The sequence below is a fragment of the Triturus cristatus genome, chromosome 1_1, assembly GCF_964204655.1.
Source record: "Triturus cristatus chromosome 1_1, aTriCri1.1, whole genome shotgun sequence".
NCBI classification, from domain to species: domain Eukaryota; kingdom Metazoa; phylum Chordata; class Amphibia; order Caudata; family Salamandridae; genus Triturus; species Triturus cristatus.
The window spans coordinates 1,084,615,028-1,084,633,865 of record NC_140579.1 but is presented as its reverse complement, the minus strand read 5'-3'; the positions used below and the strand labels follow the sequence as shown (position 1 = coordinate 1,084,633,865).

The 18,838-nt window shown below is 47.7% G+C and overlaps 1 protein-coding gene across 1 annotated transcript in view; it reads right to left on the bottom strand.

The window, feature by feature from the left end:
- Positions 1 to 18,838, bottom strand: part of LOC146871592 (metabotropic glutamate receptor 4-like) — a 2,887,050-nt gene that overhangs the window by 1,028,270 nt on the left and 1,839,942 nt on the right. Inside the window, exons 9-10 of the mRNA XM_085647231.1 lie at positions 11,114 to 11,250; positions 2,236 to 3,174 (exon numbers count right to left, since the gene is read on the bottom strand). Of these exons, the coding sequence (XP_085503357.1) occupies positions 2,236 to 3,174; positions 11,114 to 11,250 (1,076 nt within the window). The remainder of the gene's footprint in view (positions 1 to 2,235; positions 3,175 to 11,113; positions 11,251 to 18,838) is intronic.

Genomic DNA, 18,838 nt, shown 5'->3' with positions numbered 1-18,838 from the left:
TGTCTTGCTTGTCATATACACACTGGTGATTGGTGTATACATGATTGGCTGATTTGAGTTAGCTGTAAGTCCCTTGTCTAAGGATATGATGAAAATCATAGGGCATATAACTCAAATGCTTCTCTATAAAACTATAAAAGATTCTGAAGGATTTCACTAATCCGTAAAACCTGCACCTCACCAATCCCAGCCATAGATGAGCAGAAAACCAGGTGCGACAAAAGCAAAAAGTCGAGGAAAAGCACCCTAGAAAGTGCCACTTGCAACAGTTCTTTAGTCACGTTTCCTGAGTTATTTATCCTATCTAATATGTGAGTCTTCCTTGCTTCTTTAATATTTTTATGATAGATTCCTAATGCAGTTTTATAAATTGTTTTATCCTTAGTGGATTTGGTGATCCTCCATTTTCGTTCCAGCTTTCTGCAACCTGTTTTCTCCTTTTTTAGAGAGTGTGAGAACCATGGAGAGGTTAGTGTCTTTGATTTAGGATTGCTAGGTTTTGTGGGGGGCAATAGAATCTAGGGTGTGAGTTAACGCTTGTTCAAAGTAATTCAAAGCCATGTTTAGATATACATAGCCCCTCAAAGGAGGCAGGGAGAAGGCTCACATAAATTACTAGAGTGCTACCTTCCTCCAGGGTCTAACCAGCTTTGGAGATGTTACCTTAGAGTCCAAGGGTTTCTCCCCATTAACATAAAAACGAATAGTGGAGTGGTCTGTCCCTACTTGTGGGGTGGGACAATCTACCCGTAAGTTAGTTGAGATAGTGCATACTAGGTCTGGCATGTGTCCTGCTGTATGTGAGGGGCCTGTCACCTTTTGATGGAGGCCCAAAGATTCCAGGTCAGAAAGCAAGCGTATTGTGTCTGGATCAGATATCACTTCCGCGTGATGATTAGAATGGTCTACTAGCAGGAAACTGATGGCACCAGGCACTCCATCAGCTTCGTACTAAACATTATTTTGAACCAGGGGGACGATAGACTAAGGCACCCTTCCAAGTTGTTTTAGAAAGTGTTTCTGGTTTAAAAACAATCATCTGGACCCAGCCAGCAAAAAACTGACTAATAATGTGATGGTCACTGTGTTGCTCAAGGCAATGCCCATGTGCCCGCTGGTTTTAGTTCTTCTGTCAAGTCTTGTTAGACTATAGTCCTGGGGAAATGCTATAGAAATCCAGGGAAGCACATCTGAATGAAGCCATGTTTCGGTGATAAAACATATGACTATGTTTTTTCAGTATCCAGAAGGTTCCATAATTCCAGGGCATGTTTTGGAATGAAGCATGCGTTGAGGCAGAGACCAAGAAACTGAGTGGGTTGCAGGAGCAGTGAGCTAGCAGAGTTAGAAGTTTTTGGCTGTGCTGCACAGTCTGTAATAAAAGGTCCCTTCCTGTCAATGCTATTGTCGAAAAGGTTACATTTTTTCTGTTGGGTAGAGAGAAGGTACACAAAGTTACACATTCGCAGGTGTGAGGGACATCATGTTCTAAAGGTAATGTCATAGTGCATAATAGTCTGGAGACACAAGCACGGGTGGCTTTTTCTCTAATGTTTCTGAGATCCACACTCGAATATGATGTAGGAGACAAATTCTTACCATTTTAAAGTGCGAGAGGCAGAGTCCCTGGCGGCGGTCAGGCAGGGATGGGCGCAGACGGGCTTGCCTTCGCCGCGACGTTCCTTATATAGGCTTCAGCATGCCTAAGGGAGAATTCTATGAACTAGACCGCTCACCGTACTAAGATGGTGACCTCTAGCGTCCATCTAAGCCTCTGCTTTAAAGGTTAACTTCCTTCTGCACAACTGGCACACGTCGTGACGGACCAGGGAAAAACCAGATAAATGCGAGTTGTTGCTGCTGCTACGGATGGTAATTGGTAAGTAGCCCTTGTTTAATCACACATAAACTTGTGTCATCCGAAAGCCTAATTACAGTGACTTTGTGCGGGGGAACTGACAAAATGCTGATGTGCCAACCAAGCAAGCCAGATGCCTCGGTGCGGGAATAAGCAGATAACAGCCAGGGAAATAAAATACAATTCGGTGAGTAAAATGATAAATTATAACTTGAAAACAGTAATACTGAGCAGGATTAAAGCATGTATCAAAAAGGCATAAGAGAACTGTGAGGTACAGGATAGATCATTAGATGTGCTCTCTCCAGAGTCAGTAATCGTCAGCAATAGAAATCTGCAGAATTAAGGAAAGGGAAAGGCAAAAAGTATGTGCTTACCTTCTCTGCTGACTGAGACGTCCCAAAGAAAATGGGGATGAAGGCCAGCCAGACAATGCAGGTTGTATACATGGTGAAGCCAATGGGCTTTGCCTCGTTGAAGGTTTCTGGGACCCCACGGGTCTTGATGGCATACACAGTGCAGGTCACCATGAGAACCATACTGTAGCCCAGCAAACAGATCAAGGACAGGTCAGAAATATCACACTTGAGGACCCCCTGAGCAAAACGTGGGTCTGCAGTCCGCTGGTCCTCATAAATGACGACAGAGTGGGAAGGATCCACAATGAACCAGATACACACCCCCATGAGTTGTAAGGAGATAAGGCTGAAAGTGATGACCAACTGAGAGGCAGGGCTGATGAAGCGTGGGGCACTTACTGACTTCTTGCCCTGCTCAAAGATGCGGTAGATGCGGTTGGTTTTGGTCAGTAAGGCGGCGTAGCTGATGCTCATGCCCAGGCCCAAGAAAATGCGCCGCAGGGAGCAAATTCCTTTGTCCGGCTCTGCAATCATTAGGAAGGTGGTTGCATAGCAGAGGAAGATGCCGGTGAGCAGCACATAGCTCAGCTCGCGCCCTGAGGCCTTGACGATGGGCGTGTCATTGTAGCGTACGAAGGTCACTATAACAAAGAGGGTGGCAATGATCCCCATGATAGCAATGAAGACTGGCACCACAGCCCATGGCGAACTCCACCCCAGCTTGACGATGGGAATAAAGAGGCAGGCAGTGTGGTTCTCATTTGGGCGCATGCCACTGGAACACACCTTGCAGGTGTAGCGGTCTGCCAGATATTGGTAGCCAATACAGGGGTCACAGTGCCAGCAGCAGGGCATCCCTTTGACATACTTTTTGCGTTCACCAGGTCGACATGGCTGACTGCAGATGGAAGTGGGGACCTGGGGCATACCACCTCCAGGCCAGCTCATACGGTCAATCTGGGGAAAGAAGCAGAAATGAGAGAAGGAACAGTAACAAACACTAACAAAAAAGTGAATATCATTACACAGGTTCCTCACCATGCAGCTGTTCAACAGGAAGTTCTTGGTTTGGTGTTTTCTAATTGGAGTTTTACCTGCCATCATTAACCAACCAATGAATGAACAACGTTCCATCGTTAGAACAAAAATTACCCCCTCGTACACACTCTCTAAGTGCTTCATTGTGTGACCCGAGTCATGCACTTGGAAACTCACCATGATCAGGGGTCCATCAAAGGACGAAGAGCGACATAATCATGTGGTCTTATTAGATACAAAACCTTATTAAAGCATATCAGTCAGGGCTTAGCAGATGGTCATTAGCATCCATCACAGTCAACGCTCCATTAAAATATCTTATCCATGTTCCACATGGGACATAAGACCCGTGGTCTCCCCCACATGCAAATCTCCATCCAAACATCTCTGTCAGGCTCTGATTCATGTTCGCTGGTATCCATAACACTTAGTACTCAACCAATGGACTTCCATTCTCTACAAGCAACACAATGTATTCATGTGCATCACATGCAAGCATCAATTATAAAAAATCTCAGCAGTCCCTTAGAAGGAGCACGTGATCATGCACTTCCAACACATACAAGGCTCCATCAAAGCATCTCAGCCAAGCCCTGGCACTTGTGACTTAGCACCCGATGCTCCATCAAAAACTGAGCTATGGATTAGAAGAAATAAACGTCATGGGAGTTCATTACAAGCAAGGCTCAATTGATGGACGCAATGCTGAACAATGCAAACACTTATCCCCAGTCACAAGGATCTGGGTTTAATCCATCATTCTTTTGCTCACAACGCTACCTCAGTTTGGTACAGATCTCTGTACTGGGGTGAGTGTTTGACATTGTTCAGTATTCTGTCCATCAATTGTTCTTTTTGCATTTGTCACCCCGAGTGAGATGGGTATGCCCAGATGTGGGTCCTGTGCTCTCCATGTCCCCTTTGTCAAGCTAGCCTGGCTGATGAGGGATGATACCCCGAATGCATGTTTCCGGTCCAGTGAGGACCTGGCCTTGCAGTTCAGGCAGTACTTTTCCCACGGGGAACAGGGTCAAGACAGATTTGCATATGGCTGGGTTTAAACTGGAATGGTATGGGATGCAAACGAAATATGGATTTAGGCCCAGATAACTGTACTGGGGTGACTGTTTGACATTGTTCAGCATTCTGTCCATCAATTGTTCTTTTTTGCATCAAATAATAAGCAAGCAAATGAGAGTGATAATAATGGCAAAGAATGATAAGCAAATGGTGTGATGTAAGCCTCTGTAATGTATTTGATGTCTGGTAGGCTCTACTTGCAAACAAGCATGGGCAAAGCCAATAAGTCTCACCTATTTGAGCTTTTTGGCTTTGGTAATAATTTCTAGTCATGCATGGCTACTAAACAGCATGGCTAAAACTAATTTTATAAAAAGTGATATGATGTGGTCAACACTTATGTGCTTTTTTTATTTTTAAAAAGGGGCATTAACCCTGGCTGCGTCATATCGCCTGTTTTTATTATTATTTTCTTCTGTGTGCTTCCCATCACCCCTCGCCTGTACTTTCCCCCACCTGCATCCTTGTCTTCCACCTTCTGTGTTGCCTCGAACTCCCAATCACGTCCCCTTTTTTTGGAAAAAATGTTGAGAAGTGAGAGAGTGAACGAAGCGCACTGGTACGGTGAGGACATGCGAGAGAGGATGAGGAACACGTGGACAATTGAGGGTGGGCGGGAGGAATGTATCAAGCACAAGGACAATCGAGGATGAGCAGGAGAGGCTGAAGCAAGCACTCAAACTATAGATGGTGGGAAAGAGGGACTGTGTTAAGCACATGCAAAAAGGTGGTTTGGACCTGGGACTGGGGAAAGAAACAGAAAAAGCACATGGACCACGAAATGTGGGCGGGAGGGGCTGTAGACAATAGTGGGTTGGCGGGAGGGGCTCGGACATCACAAGGAAAATGATGAGCGGGCAGGAGAAAATGGAGGAGGGACACGGGGAAGTACATGAGGTAAATAGTTAGAAAACACACAAACTCTTGTAGAATGCTTCAACAAAAAGAAAACAGAAGTGCCCAAAAAAGTGAGCAGTGAAAGGACATAGTAATGTGCCTATGCTCTAGGGGAGGGACAAACACAAGTAGAGGAAGGAAAGCCTACAGAAGTTGACCAGTAAGAAGAAATGAAGTGACAGTGACAGTGACAGTGAAGCCAACCAATGGTAACCAATAGGTGACCTCTAAACCCACTATAAAGTAAAAATAGCGCTCACTGTCTTATGGGGGACCCAATGAGCTGAACTGTGCCTCTTTGGTTCATCAACAACTACTACCTTGTAGAATACATTTTATGATTTTCCTATAGGAATTACAGTGGAGAGTTAAAAAAACCCTCCCAGGCTCAAATTATGTTACATGGAGAGGTTGGTGGGATATGGTGATTTAATTCCAGACAGGCCAGGACCTTTAAAAGGTTTGTTTGGATGAACTAGTGTGTTCTGAAATTTTACGTTTGCCCCATAGTCTACAGAGCCAGACCTGTTCCACCCCCCCTTGTTAAACAACTACAACTCAAAACCTGACCTCCTGAAGGCCCACCACCCTACTTTTGTAAAATGCAGGGGGTGTTACTGAAGCTGCCTAATTAAGAGCATAGAAGCTGCTGCAGAATGAGGGAGACAGGGCTCATCCCAGAGCCTGGGTCACTGGAATTATGAATTTTTTGGGCTATGTCATTTTACCTATGGATTCTTTGCACTTCCCACATACACTATCATCTGTATAATCTGTTGATTTTAAGAAATAAAATGGTTTCTAAATCAAACAGACCAAACATTACTAAAAACTCAGAAACACTTGTTGTTGTGCAGTGAAAGTCGGCTCACAAAGGTTGACTGGCCATCTTTCAACTGTATATTGCTGTAGTTGGGTGTTTGAGTGATAGTAATGAATAAAAACCTTTGCCCAGATAATGCTAACATGTCTAAAAATGACAAAATAATTAGGTAATACTACAACATAATATGCTGCCTATGCTGCATAATTCTCCTTTTCTTGCTGCATAAGCTAGCAAACCCTACCCCATAATTCGGTCCTCACCTGCTGCTTAGTTCCAGTAGCCCTGCCCAGAGCTTCACCATGACATGTGTGCTCTACCCATTAAAGCCATTCCAGTTAGTCACCATGAGAGGGCGGTGAATGAGAGACCGAGGCCTCTCTAAGAACACAACTATGCATAGAAGAGTGAAATAGAGAGAAAACAACCAGCCTCTCTGAGAGGTCAATCAAGTAATCAATCAGGATTTATAAAGGTTGTAAAATCACTTGTGAGGGTCTGAAGGTGCTGAAGTTGCTAGCTGCTTCGTGGTGCCTTGTTCATTCGAACAACCATGTCTTGAGTCCTTTTCTGAATTTCCGGAGCTATCGGCAGTCTAGAGATGCAGGGGAATGTCATTCCAAGCTTTGGCCACCAGGTGAGAGAAGGTGCGTCCTCTACTGTTGTATCGGCAGATCCAGGGGGTGTTTGCGAGGAAAAGGGAGTCGGATCTCAGGTGTATGGTTAATTGGTGGAAGGGCTTTGTATGAGTGGGTCAGCATCTTGAACTGACATCTCTTCTGGATTGGAAGCCAGTGTATCTTCTTGAGGTGCAGAGTGATGTGAGTCCATCTGGGGAGGTCAAGGATGAGTCTTGCTGCAGTGTTTTGTATTGTCTGTAGTCTCTTCAGGAGGCGTGCAGTGATTCCTACGTAAAGGATGTTACAGTAGTCAAGCCTCGCTCGAGTGACGATCCTTCTGGTGTCGATTCAGATCCATCTCAAGATCTGACAGAGCATGCATAGGGTGTGGAAGCAGGTGGACAAAAGTGCGTTTACCTGTTTCTGCATAGATGACTTGCTGTCCAAGATGATGCCGAGGTTGCGGTTGTGGTCTGTCGGGTAGAAGGGCCAAGTTCAGCAGGCCACCAAGTGTTTTCAATGGTGAGGTGTTATTCCTAAAGATGAGGACGTCCGTCTTGTCCAATTTGAGCTGAGACAGTTGTCCTTCATCCATCCGGCAACGTTCATCATACATCTGTGGAAGTTGGTTCTGGTGGTGGAGAGGTCTTGTGACAGTGAGAGGATGAGCTGGGTGTTGTTGGCATAGGATATGATGTTGAGTCTGTGCGGTCTGACGGTGTTGGCCAGGGGGGTAATGTATGTGTTAAAGAGGGTGGGGGTGAGGGATGATCCTTATGGAACGCCGCAGATGGTCTCCTTTGGTTCCGAGGTGAATGGTGGGAGATAAATTCTCTGGATTCTTCCAGTGAGGTATGAGGTGATCCATTTGAGGACATCACCGTGGATTCCGAGTTTGTGGAGTCTGTTGATCAGGCTGTGGTGGGAGACAGTGTCGAAGGTGGCTGACAGGTCCAGGAGGAGGAGTGTTGCTGTTTCGCCACTGTTGAGGAGGCCACTGATGTTGTCAGTGGCTACAATCAGGGCTGTCTCAGTGCTTTTGTTGGCTTGAAATTTGGATTGAGAGGGGTTCCAGGAGGTTGTGGTGTTCCAAGTGTTTGGTGAGTTGCTGGTTGATTGCCTTGTCGAGAACCTTTGCCAAAAAGGAGAGGAGGGAGATGTGCCGCTAGTTCTTTGGATCTGCTCGGTCAGCGGATGGATTCTTCAGGAGGGACCTCACTTCAGCGTGTTTCCAGTCCTGAGGGAATGAGGACGGGGTGATGGAGGAGTTCAGGAATTTCTTGAGCTCATTGCCAATCGTCTTGCTACCGAGGTTGAAGATGTGGTGGGGACATGGGTCCGTGGGTGTTCCTGTGTTTATGGAGTTAAAGATGGAGACTGTGGCTTGAGTTGTGAGAGGGTCCCAATGGATGAACAGGTGTTCAGGGTTTGTGGGTGTGAGTAGGCTGATGCTGTCAGTGGCAGGAGGTTAGAGTTCGAAGTTCTCATAGATGGCTGAGATCTTGAGGTGGAAGAAGTGGCAGAGGCGATTGCGTTGGTGCATTCTGTGATCCAGTGAGAGAAGTTCTTAGTAGCCTGCTCTGGGTGAGTGATGTGTCTGGGAGATGGGTGATGAGAGCAGTGCTCCACTGGTCTTCTCATATCTTTTTCTATTTGCTGCGTGTGGACCTGGGGGCTGTGGTGCCTGTGTTAGTAGTTCCTGGGTAGCTGAAGTGGACCCTTTAGTGGTCTGTCTAGGTGAGCTGTGATATGTGGTTGTGCTTGACTCTGTTGCTGGATGTAAAGATCGGGTCAAGCTGTGTCTTGTGATTTGGGTGGAGTCTGTGACAAGTTGTTGGAGGCGGTTCTTGCTCATGCTTTCCAGGAGGTCAGTTGTGTTGGAGTTATCTGGGTCATTGAGCTGGAAGTTAAGGTCTCTTAGAAAGATGTAGTGCTCAGTGACAATGGCGATCAGGGTGATGAGGTCAGGGATGGTGTTGCAGAAGCTAGGGCATGGTCCCAGTGGTCAGTATGCCAGGGTGCCTCTGATGGTGCTTTTTCCGTCTGAGTGAAGTTAGAAATTAAGATGCTCCATTATCAGGGTTGGGTCGTCTGAGGAGGTTGTGCAGTGGATGGTGTCCTTGTAGATGATGGAAATTCCACCTCCGTGTTTGTTGATTTGGTCCTGGTGTGTTATCTTCTAGCCTTCGGGTGTGGCGATGTTGATGTCTGGCGTGGAGGCGACATTCAGCCAGGTCTCTGTGAGAAGGATAATGCCCGGGGTGAGGGATGAGATTGTGTCCGGGATTTCTGTGGTGTGTTTGCTGAGTGATCATGCATTGAGTAGAATGCACTGGAGCTGGTTTGTGGTGCTGTCGGTCGGCGTGGTGGGCGCAGTCATGTTTGTGGTGACCCTAGCGCCGTTGGTTGCTTCGGTGTTGCAGGTGAAGTGGCAGTGCTGGCAGGGGAACGGTCCTCTGGTGGTGCACGGAGATGTGCGGCAGCAGTTATTGTTGTCAATGTGCCCAGGGTCCAAGGCTCGGAGGTCGGCGGCAGAGTAGCTGCGCTGGATGGAAAACTAGGGTTCCTGGTATTGAGCACAGTCCAGGCGCGAACAGGCGTGGATGATTTTGTCTTTGGTGCGCTGGCAGCATGCCCACTGTGGACATCCGCTGCACAGCCACGCTTATACCTCCATTAAGTAGGTCCTGGGCGGAGGGAGGGGCACTGGGAGGAGGTGGACGGGTCTAGGCAGAAATCGTGTGGCAGGTGGGAGCGGCAAATGAGAAAAAAAACAAGGAGAAGCAGTGAAAAAAGAGGGAAAAGAAGGAGGAAGCTCTCAGAAATAAAGGGGGACAGGAAGGAGAATCAGTAAAAAATGAGGCAAAAGCAGGAGAAATCACTCAGAAAAGAAGGGGGATAGGAAGGAGAGAGCAGTAAAACAATGAGGCAAAAATAGGAGAAAGCACTGAGAAAAACGGGGAGGAAGCAGAGCAGTGAAGCATCACAGGAGAGCTGGTCCTGGGACCACAGCACTCTGTCACCAAGGAGATGCCACCTGTAGATCACAGTGAAGTGTCAGCTAGGCTGTGATAGACATTTAATTACAACAACAATAGGAGGAACGGATACTGTAAAGTACATAGGTTGGTATTATCCACCTACAGAGCCATCTCTGGCAGAGGGACAAATGGCAGGCAGAAGAACCTTGCATTAAGGGAGGTGTAGCCCTTGCCTGCAAAGCCTTCCAACAGCCGGCTCGGAACATTCTGTTGCATTAAAGGAAGACCCTTCTGCCTTCCTGAAGAGCCATGTCAAAACCATGCTACCCACCCCAGACAACACAGGGCCTGCAGTGCTTGCAAACATCTAACACCACCTCCGGGAGACAGGATGTAAACCTCCCCACACAGCACAGGATGTAAACCTCCACACAACACCAGACCTTACAGCAAAACCCAAGTGGAGCTTTGTGGCACAACAGAACAATGAATTACCCGTTAGCCATAGACCGCTTTTCTTACATCTAATGTCAGCTCTGTGACATAGGATAGGCCCCCTGTCCCCCAAAGCACAGTGAGGGGACCTTACATAACCATGTTATACCTGGTACATCAAATATCTCTAGGCATTCACTCCTTGCATACACATCTCAGGCTAGCTCCGTGATGCAGTCTAGAGTAATGCCCCCATTAGACCAGTCGTTAAGAACCATCTAATACTACTTCTATGATACAGTATGGAACCCCCTTCAAATCAAAGGGTGAAGAGAATCTATAACCTCATCCTATATTGGTTCTGTCACAGAATAACTTAAACCCAACACCCCAAACAGCAGAAAGCAACAGAGGCAACAAAATGGAAAAAAATTCGAAAGCACATCTGTAAAATATTTAACATTATGCATCAAACAGAATAAGCAGCATAGGGTGCTACCTAGGCAAAATATCTGCTACCAGATAATGCACAAACAAGTTAATTTTTTTGAGCCTATAATTATATTGTGAACAGGTTACACACCTTTAAATAATTACAATGTAAATTGTCAAAACGTGTCCAGAAAGCGGAACACATGTCGGCTGATGTGCCTGATACTGTGAACACAACAAATGTAAGCTTACACGCCTCACCACACAATGCTATCAATCCTTGCCCAACCATCTCAGAGCTCTGTGACACTGGATGTAATAACATTCTCAACAATATCAGACCACCCTTGTGACACAGGATATAATAACATTTGCCATAGCAGACAGACTGCAGGCTTGCAGACCATGTCAGACCTCTCTGTGCCACAGAATAGAGTAATAATGGCCACAGCCCTTACAGGTAAAGTCAGCTGTGGACACAAGATAGCATAACACTCCCAACAACATTGTGCCTGGAGCCTATGCGCAGATTCACCTTGACCGATTGTGTGATGCAGGGTTCCAGTATTGACCTCGAGCCATACACTTGCCTTCAAATGCAGGTGGCCAGCCCATTGTCCGATGACTTTGTACTCTGGCGTTGAGTTCTTGAACTGGTACTGGTAGATGTCGTACCGTCCCTGGGAGTCGCCGTTCTCATTAAATGTCACCGGTGTGCCAGCTATTCCTACAGAGGAAGATTCAGAGGTTATCGTCTTTACTGTCATATTTCAGAGAACTGCTCTCGTAGATTAAGTGTGGAAGCTCCAAATGGGGTTACACTGGAAACATTAGTTCATACCGTGGAAACCCCTGTCCATACGTTTTGCAGTAAACTCCCCAATTGCCTTAGACAGAAAAGTGACCACATTCCATTCAGAAAGTTTCTAAAGACCATAATTTTCTAGTAACACAATACACCAAATAAAACACACTCTGCTAATTGGGCATTTGATATCTAAAAGACCATATAACTGAGCTTGGACCCATATGCACTGATATATCCTCTGAAATGCATGACATAATGTAATGCTTACAGTAATTAAATTACAAATATGTACAAAAACAAATTTGACAAATCAATTGACAGCCCTTCCTAAGAGCGAGAAAGCAAAAGACACACAATTGATGGACGGAATGCAGAACAAATCATAACATTCACCCCCAGTCAAGAGATCTGGGTTAAATCCATCATTCTTTTGCTCACCATGCCACCCCAGTTTAGACCTGGCCATACGCAAATCAGTCTTGACCCTGTGCCTCATGGGAACAGTCCAGCCCGAACTGCCAAGCCAGGTCCTCCCTGGACCGGAAACAAGCATCCTAGGACCGGTTTCGGGGTTTCACCCTTCTTCAGCCAGGATAGCTTGACTCCAGTGGCACAGTGAGCCCAGGGCCCACCTCTGGGCATACCTGGCGCACTTAGAGCGAGAAAGCAAAAGACACACGATGGACGGAATGCAAAACAAATCAAAACATTCACCCCCCTCCGCGTTGTCAATGTATCAGTTATTATCGCTGTCTTGGTTATTAATAAAAAGTGTTTAAAAAAAAAATATATCTAAAAAAAAAAAAACATTCACCCCCAGTCAAGAGATCTGGGTTAAATCCATCATTCTTTTGCTCACCATGCCACTCCAGTTTAGACCTGGCCATATGCAAATCAGTCTTGACCCTGTGCCTCATGGGAACAGTCCAGCCCAAACTGCCAAGCCAGGTCCTCCTTGGACCAGAAACAAGCAACAAGCATCCTAGGACCGAATTTGGGGCTTCACCCCTCTTCAGCCAGGATAGCTTGATTCCAGTGGCACAGTGAGCCCAGGGCCCACATCTGGGCATACCTGGTGCACTTAGAGCGAGAAATCAAAAGACACACAATTGATGGACGGAATGCAGAACAAGTCAAAACATTCACCCCCAGTCAAGAGATCTGGGCTAAATCCATCATTCTTTTGCTCACCATGCCACCCCAATTTAGACCTGGCCATATGCAAATCAGTCTTGACCCTGTGCCTCATGGGAACAGACCAGCCCGAACTGCCAAGCCAGGTCCTCCCTGGACCAGAAACAAGCATCCTAGGATCGGTTTCGGGGTTTCACCCCTCTTCAGCCTGGCTTGGCAGTTCGAGCTGGACTGTTCCCATGAGGCACAGGGTCAATGGCATGGTGAGCAAAAAAACGATGGATTTAGGCCCAGATCTCTGTACTGGGGTGAATGAATGTATGACATTGTTCTGCATTCTGTCCATCAACTGTTTTTTTAGCCCTTCCTAAGAGGGCCTAACAAAGTTTATCACAGTGCAAACATTCTAACCACAGGGTTTGTCAGGGGTGTAACCAACATCAAAACTCTTGCCTACTATTCTAATCTGTTGGAGGCCATGTACTGAAACCACCATGTTAAAGGTTTAAATCGGAGTAATGAACTCCATCATTAAAGATCTTTTAGATTTAGCATTTTTTCACAATAAATAGGGCAGCCCTACTGCCTTTGCTGTAACAAATAAGCGGAGCACTGCTCCACTGCTTTCTCGCAGTGTGAGAAGCAGAAACATAAAATGGTAATGGATATTATAAATACCACAGAAGGGTTTGGTTGAGGGCGGAGGGTGAGCGGGTCTGCTCAAAGGCAGGGGAGAAGTGGCTTGCCCAATGCTGTGGGCCCTGGCTGTTTGGTCAGCCCTCTGAGGACGACCAAACCAGTCATGCGCACTCTCTCTTTTCTCCATGTAGGCTGCACGCAGCCTACATGGAGAAAATGGCCTCCCCATAGACGCCTGTGTGGTCGGCAGCCCAACCAATCACAATGCTGCCATTGCAGCATTGTGATAGGCTTAGGGGAGAGGAGGGAGGCTGCCTGCTTCCTGTTTCAGACGAGGCAGGAAAGCAGAAGCAGGAGCTGGAGCTAAGAAAACACGGGACCGTGAAAGGTACGTTTTATTTTTATTTTGTTTGTTATTTAAACCCCCCTTCCCTCGCAACCACTTGTCATGCCCCGCGGTCAAGCCCCTTCAGGCAGTGGGTATTTAAAGAGCGAAGGGCGTGTAATCGCCGCTTCGCGTTCTAGCATTGAGCCCCATTTCCGTCCCGATTGTCTTGCCTGACTTCCTGTTTCTGTAGTTCCGGTTTCCTGTTACGAGTCGCGGACGATTCCCGGCTCCTGTGGTCGATGCGTTGTGGTTCCTGTTGGAGAGCGGCGTTGGCGGTGTTCTGGCTCGCCTCTCAAGAGATATTACGAAGGTTACACCCGCTCCCTCTGGTTGTAGCACCAGTCAAGTAAGGTCTGCTGGGTGTTTTGTTGTGCGGAGGTGTGCGGAGGTTTCCTGTCGTGGTATCTTCATACCATCGCCACATTGCTTAGAGAGTTCTGACTGATGCCTTATCAGGCGTGTGTTTAGTTGTGTTGTTGCCTGCTGTTAAGGTAACTCCAAGGTTGTACATAATTGGAGTCTTTTCCTGTGTGTTTCTACCACGCCCCCAGTATCATTTACTTCTCTTCACGTTCACCCTGCACTTATCCTTTGGCCTTATATCCAGCCCCTACGTCCTCCTGAGCTTATATATCAGGATTCCGGGGGTGATTACTGCGAGGACCATTGAGCAGGGGATTAGGTTTCCCGTACATCTCCACTAAAGCACGGTACTTGTCCATCTTTCTGCTCTTCTATGAAACAGTGGCGTAGTCTACCTCCTGAGTTCATGATCTCTGTATACCTACTTTCAGCAGCTGCCCACAAAGGAACTACTTACCTAGAATAACACCTGCATGTTCTCGCATACTAATACCTAAGCAGCTGACGAAACTCCTGGTAGGTGTTGGGGGAAGTAAAGATAAGGAGGAGCATAGGGGGGGTACGGAGATATTCGCTAACCATATTTGTATTACAGCTGGGAAGCCATCTAATCCATTCCGCCAAGATCCATCCAGCTCCTGCTGTTCCTCCTGCCAGAGTCACCCATCAAGACCTGCCGATTCCCCCCACCTATCCTTGTTTTGTTTCCCTGTTTTCCCCGGTGGGTTCTCCGCACTCTAGAGTTTGATAGAGTTGGAGGAACACGGGGGATGACTGTGGACTTTCTTCACGACTCCAGACGCTCCTGCAGGACATCCGCGATCCTTACAGAACGCGAAGCCTTAAATAGACTATTCTGCCCGAGCGTCATGGAGTTAGGTGTGGTTACGCTTGCAGACGTAGCCGGCATGCTCGGCAACTTGCAGGTGGAAACACAGGCATTATCAGCCAGAATAGATGCCCTCCAACATCGTCAGGAGAAGGGGGCTGCGGGAGGGAGGAGCGATCCAACTAACCAAGTGATACAGGTCACCACTCCTATGTCCATCCCGTTAGCTCCACCAGAAAGGTTTTCAGGGGATGCTTCACGGTGCGCCGCCTTTTTGAGCCACTGCCAGCTGCATTTTTCTTGTAAAGCCACCTGCTTCCCCACTGATCAGGCCCGGGTTGCATTTATGGTTTCATACCTTAGCGGGGCGGCCGCAAACTGGGCCATACCTCTAATAGACCGGGATGACCCTTTATTGTATGATTACATCGGGTTTAAGAGAGAGTTCCGCAAGCTTTTCGATAGGCATACATATACACACTCTGCAGACTCTGAGTTATTGGCTTTGAAACAAGGCACTCAAGACCTGGTTACCTACATCACCGCCTTTCAGAGACTGGTAGTTGAATCTAACTGGCCCGAAGAAAAGCGTGGTACACTGTTCTACAGAGGACTACGCGATGATTTGAAAGACGCCCTTTCACAAATAGTAGACCTTCCGGCAGCCTGTCCTGAGTTGATAGACCTTGTGGTAAAGATCGAACACCGCATTCAGGAACGGAAGCAGGAAAGAGGGAAGGGAGATCTGCGATATATACCCGCCAAGACAAAGGGAGTTGAGGTGACAAAGGGTCCAGATGATAGTGAACCTATGCAAATAGGAATAGTGAGAGGGCCATTGACTCATGAAGAGCGGCAAAGGAGACGAACCAACAGACTGTGCCTCTACTGCGGGAAGGCCGGTCACTTCCTGCGGTCTTGCCCTGTTAAACCAGTACCTCCTAAAAGTTCGGGAAACTAGAAAGCCTGGGATGCATGGAGACAGGACTCCTGGGCAATTCTGACCTTACAGTCTCCTCTTCTGACCCTGATTCCAAATCAGTCACTCATCTCTATGTGTCAGCTTACCTCTCAGTAGAACAGTTAGGGTTGCATGTGGCCATCATGATCGATTCTGGGGCCTCTGGTAATTTTATGGATGAGAAGTGGGCCAAAGACAATATGATTCCCTGCATCAAGAAGGAGGTGCCCAATGCGGTCATTACGATTGATGGCCGTTCTCTGGTTTCAGGCCCAGTAACCCACAGAACATGCAGTCTTCACATGCATATAGACCCAGACCATCACGAAACCATTGAATTTGACTTGATTTGCTCACCTCAGATACCGGTACTCTTAGGCATCCCTTGGTTGCAAACACACAACCCAATCATTGACTGGAAGGCAGCCACACTTCGGTTTCGTCATGTAGCTCCCCTTGAGACTAGTGTACCTGTAGCCCTTGCAACCTCCGTGATAGATAGGACTGAACCCATATCTGAGCTGCCCCATTGTTACAGTGATTTGAGCATGGTATTCGATCCCAAGGAGGCGGACGTCCTTCCCCCGCATAGGGTATACGATTGCCGCATTGATTTAGAGGCGGGAGCTCGAATCCCGTGCAGTAGAGTGTACGGCCTAACCGAGAAGGAAAACACATACCTCCGAGAATATCTGGACACTATGTTGAAGAAAGGGTTTAACAGGCCTTCCAGGTCCCCAGCCTCCTCATCGCTGTTCTTTATTCCTAAGCGTGAGGGGGGTCTTAGGTGTTGCATCGATTATCGAAGACTGAACGAGGTTACTATTAAAAACAGGTATCCTTTGCCCTTGATTTCCTCCCTCCTTGACAGAGTACGCAATGCTAACTTTTTCACCAAATTAGACTTGCGGGGCGCCTACCATCTAGTGCGTGTCAAGGAGGGAGATGAATGGAAGACTGCCTTCTGTACGAAGTACGGATTGTTTGAATATTTAGTAATGCCCTTCGGGCTTTGTAACGCTCCAGCAGCGTTCCAGTTCTTCATTAATGAAGTCCTTTGGGATATGCTGGACCTCCATGTCATCGCCTACATTGATGATTTACTAATATTCTCTTCATCCATGGCCGAACATGTGGGCCACGTCCGACGAGTGTTGGAACGCTTACGTGCACATGATTTGTATTGCAAACTGGAAAAATGCACTTTCCATACACGGGAAGTGCCTTTTTTGGGCTTTATTGTTTCACCGCTCGGACTGCGTATGCATCCTGGTAAGGTCGAAGCAGTCCTCGCCTGGCCGTCCCCGAATACCGTGAAGGACCTGCAGAAATTCTTGGGGTTCGCCAATTTCTACCGGCGTTTTATTCAAGGGTACTCGGAGTTGGCGCGTCCCCTCACGCTCCTATTGCGAAAAGGGGTCCCGTATGTGTGGTCGACTGCTGCTGACGCGTCTTTTCGGAGTTTGAAGGAGGCTTTCACGCGCGCTCCGGTCTTGCGTCATCCAGATCCGGCCTTGCCCTATGTGGTCGAGGTGGACGCCTCTCAGGTGGCAGTGGGAGGGGTACTGAGTCAAGCCGTTCCTGATACCGGGGTGTGCCATCCCATAGCTTACTTTTCCCACAAATTCACTCCCGCTGAATACAACTATGCGGTGGGGGACAAGGAACTCCTGGCGATCAAGAAAGCCTTTGATGAATGGCGGCAATACCTCTTAGGTGCGCGTTTTCCGGTGGTTGTATACACCGATCATCGAAATCTCCAGTACCTTAAGTCCGCCAAAGCACTGTCCATGAGACAACTCAGATGGACTCAGTTCTTTTGTGAATATGACTTCTCTATTAGGTTCCGCCCTGGGAGGAAGAATGGCAAGGCCGATGCCCTGTCCCGATTGGGATTTCTGCTTCCCGATGTACCTGCCGTCGCACCCCCTGTCATCCCTGTAGGGCGCATCATAGGGGGGGTGTTCGGGGAAGAGGATTTCAGGGCTCAAATCCGGCAGAGTCAGCTATCGATGGCCATGCCTGACTTTGTGGGGTCTGAGGAGTGGGTCAGTACAGATGGTTTGGTGTGTGTCCAAGGGGGGGTGGTGTTACCCACTTCCGATTTACAAACACAGGTCTTGGATTGGTATCACTCGCACCCTTTGTCGGGCCATCCGGGTATTAAGAAAACTACCAAGGTGGTAAGAGAGCGATTCTGGTGGCCCACTATGTTGAGGGACATAGAGCGCTATGTGAAGTCATGTCATGTCTGTGCGCAAACCAAGGGTTCCCATCAGAACCCGGTGGGCCTACTGCTCCCACTGGCTTCACCTCCTGGTCCGTGGCACACAGTATCACTTGACTTCATAGTGGAACTACCAGTCACCAAACGTTTGAATAACACCTTGCTTGTGGTGGTGGATCATTTTACGAAGACAGCCCATTTCGTTCCTTTAACAGGGTTACCCACAGCAGCAACGTTAGCCTCTATATTTTTGCAACATGTTGTGCGTCTCCACGGCCTTCCCTCGGATTTGATTTCTGATAGGGGGGCCCAGTTTGTGTCTCGGTTTTGGAAATGCCTCTGTGCCATGCTGCAGATTGACGTTAGACTCTCTTCCAGTCATCACCCTCAGTCTGATGGCCAAACCGAGAGAGTTAACCAGTGCTTTGAACAATAGGTAAGGAACCAAGCCCTACTCTCAGCAACAGAGTGGGATGAGTGGGTGTGGGTGGCAGAGATATCATATAACAACAGCCCTCATTCTTCCACCCTCCATACTCCTTTCTTTTGTTCACAAGGTTTTCACCCCAAGCTGCTGCCCATAGGGATTCCCGTCAGTAGCCCGACTCCTGCTGCCAATGATCTAGTGCAGAAGTTACACGACATACACACCCAGACGTTGGTAAACCTTGATTTGGCCAAGGTGAGGTACAAGGAGGGGGCAGATTTACACCGGCGGTTGGAACCCATATATGCCCCTGGGGATGAGGTGTGGCTTTCCACGAAACACATAAGACTCAGTGGTCCTCGTAAGTTCATTCCCAAGTACATCGGACCTTACAAGGTGGTGAGGCTGGTCAACCCGGTGGCGGTGAAGATCGAACTGCCCGCATCCCTTAAGATCCATCCTGTGTTCCACATCTCTTTGCTCAAACCTGTTGAACCTGGTACACGGCTTCCTAAGAGACCCGCGCCGGTGACCATACA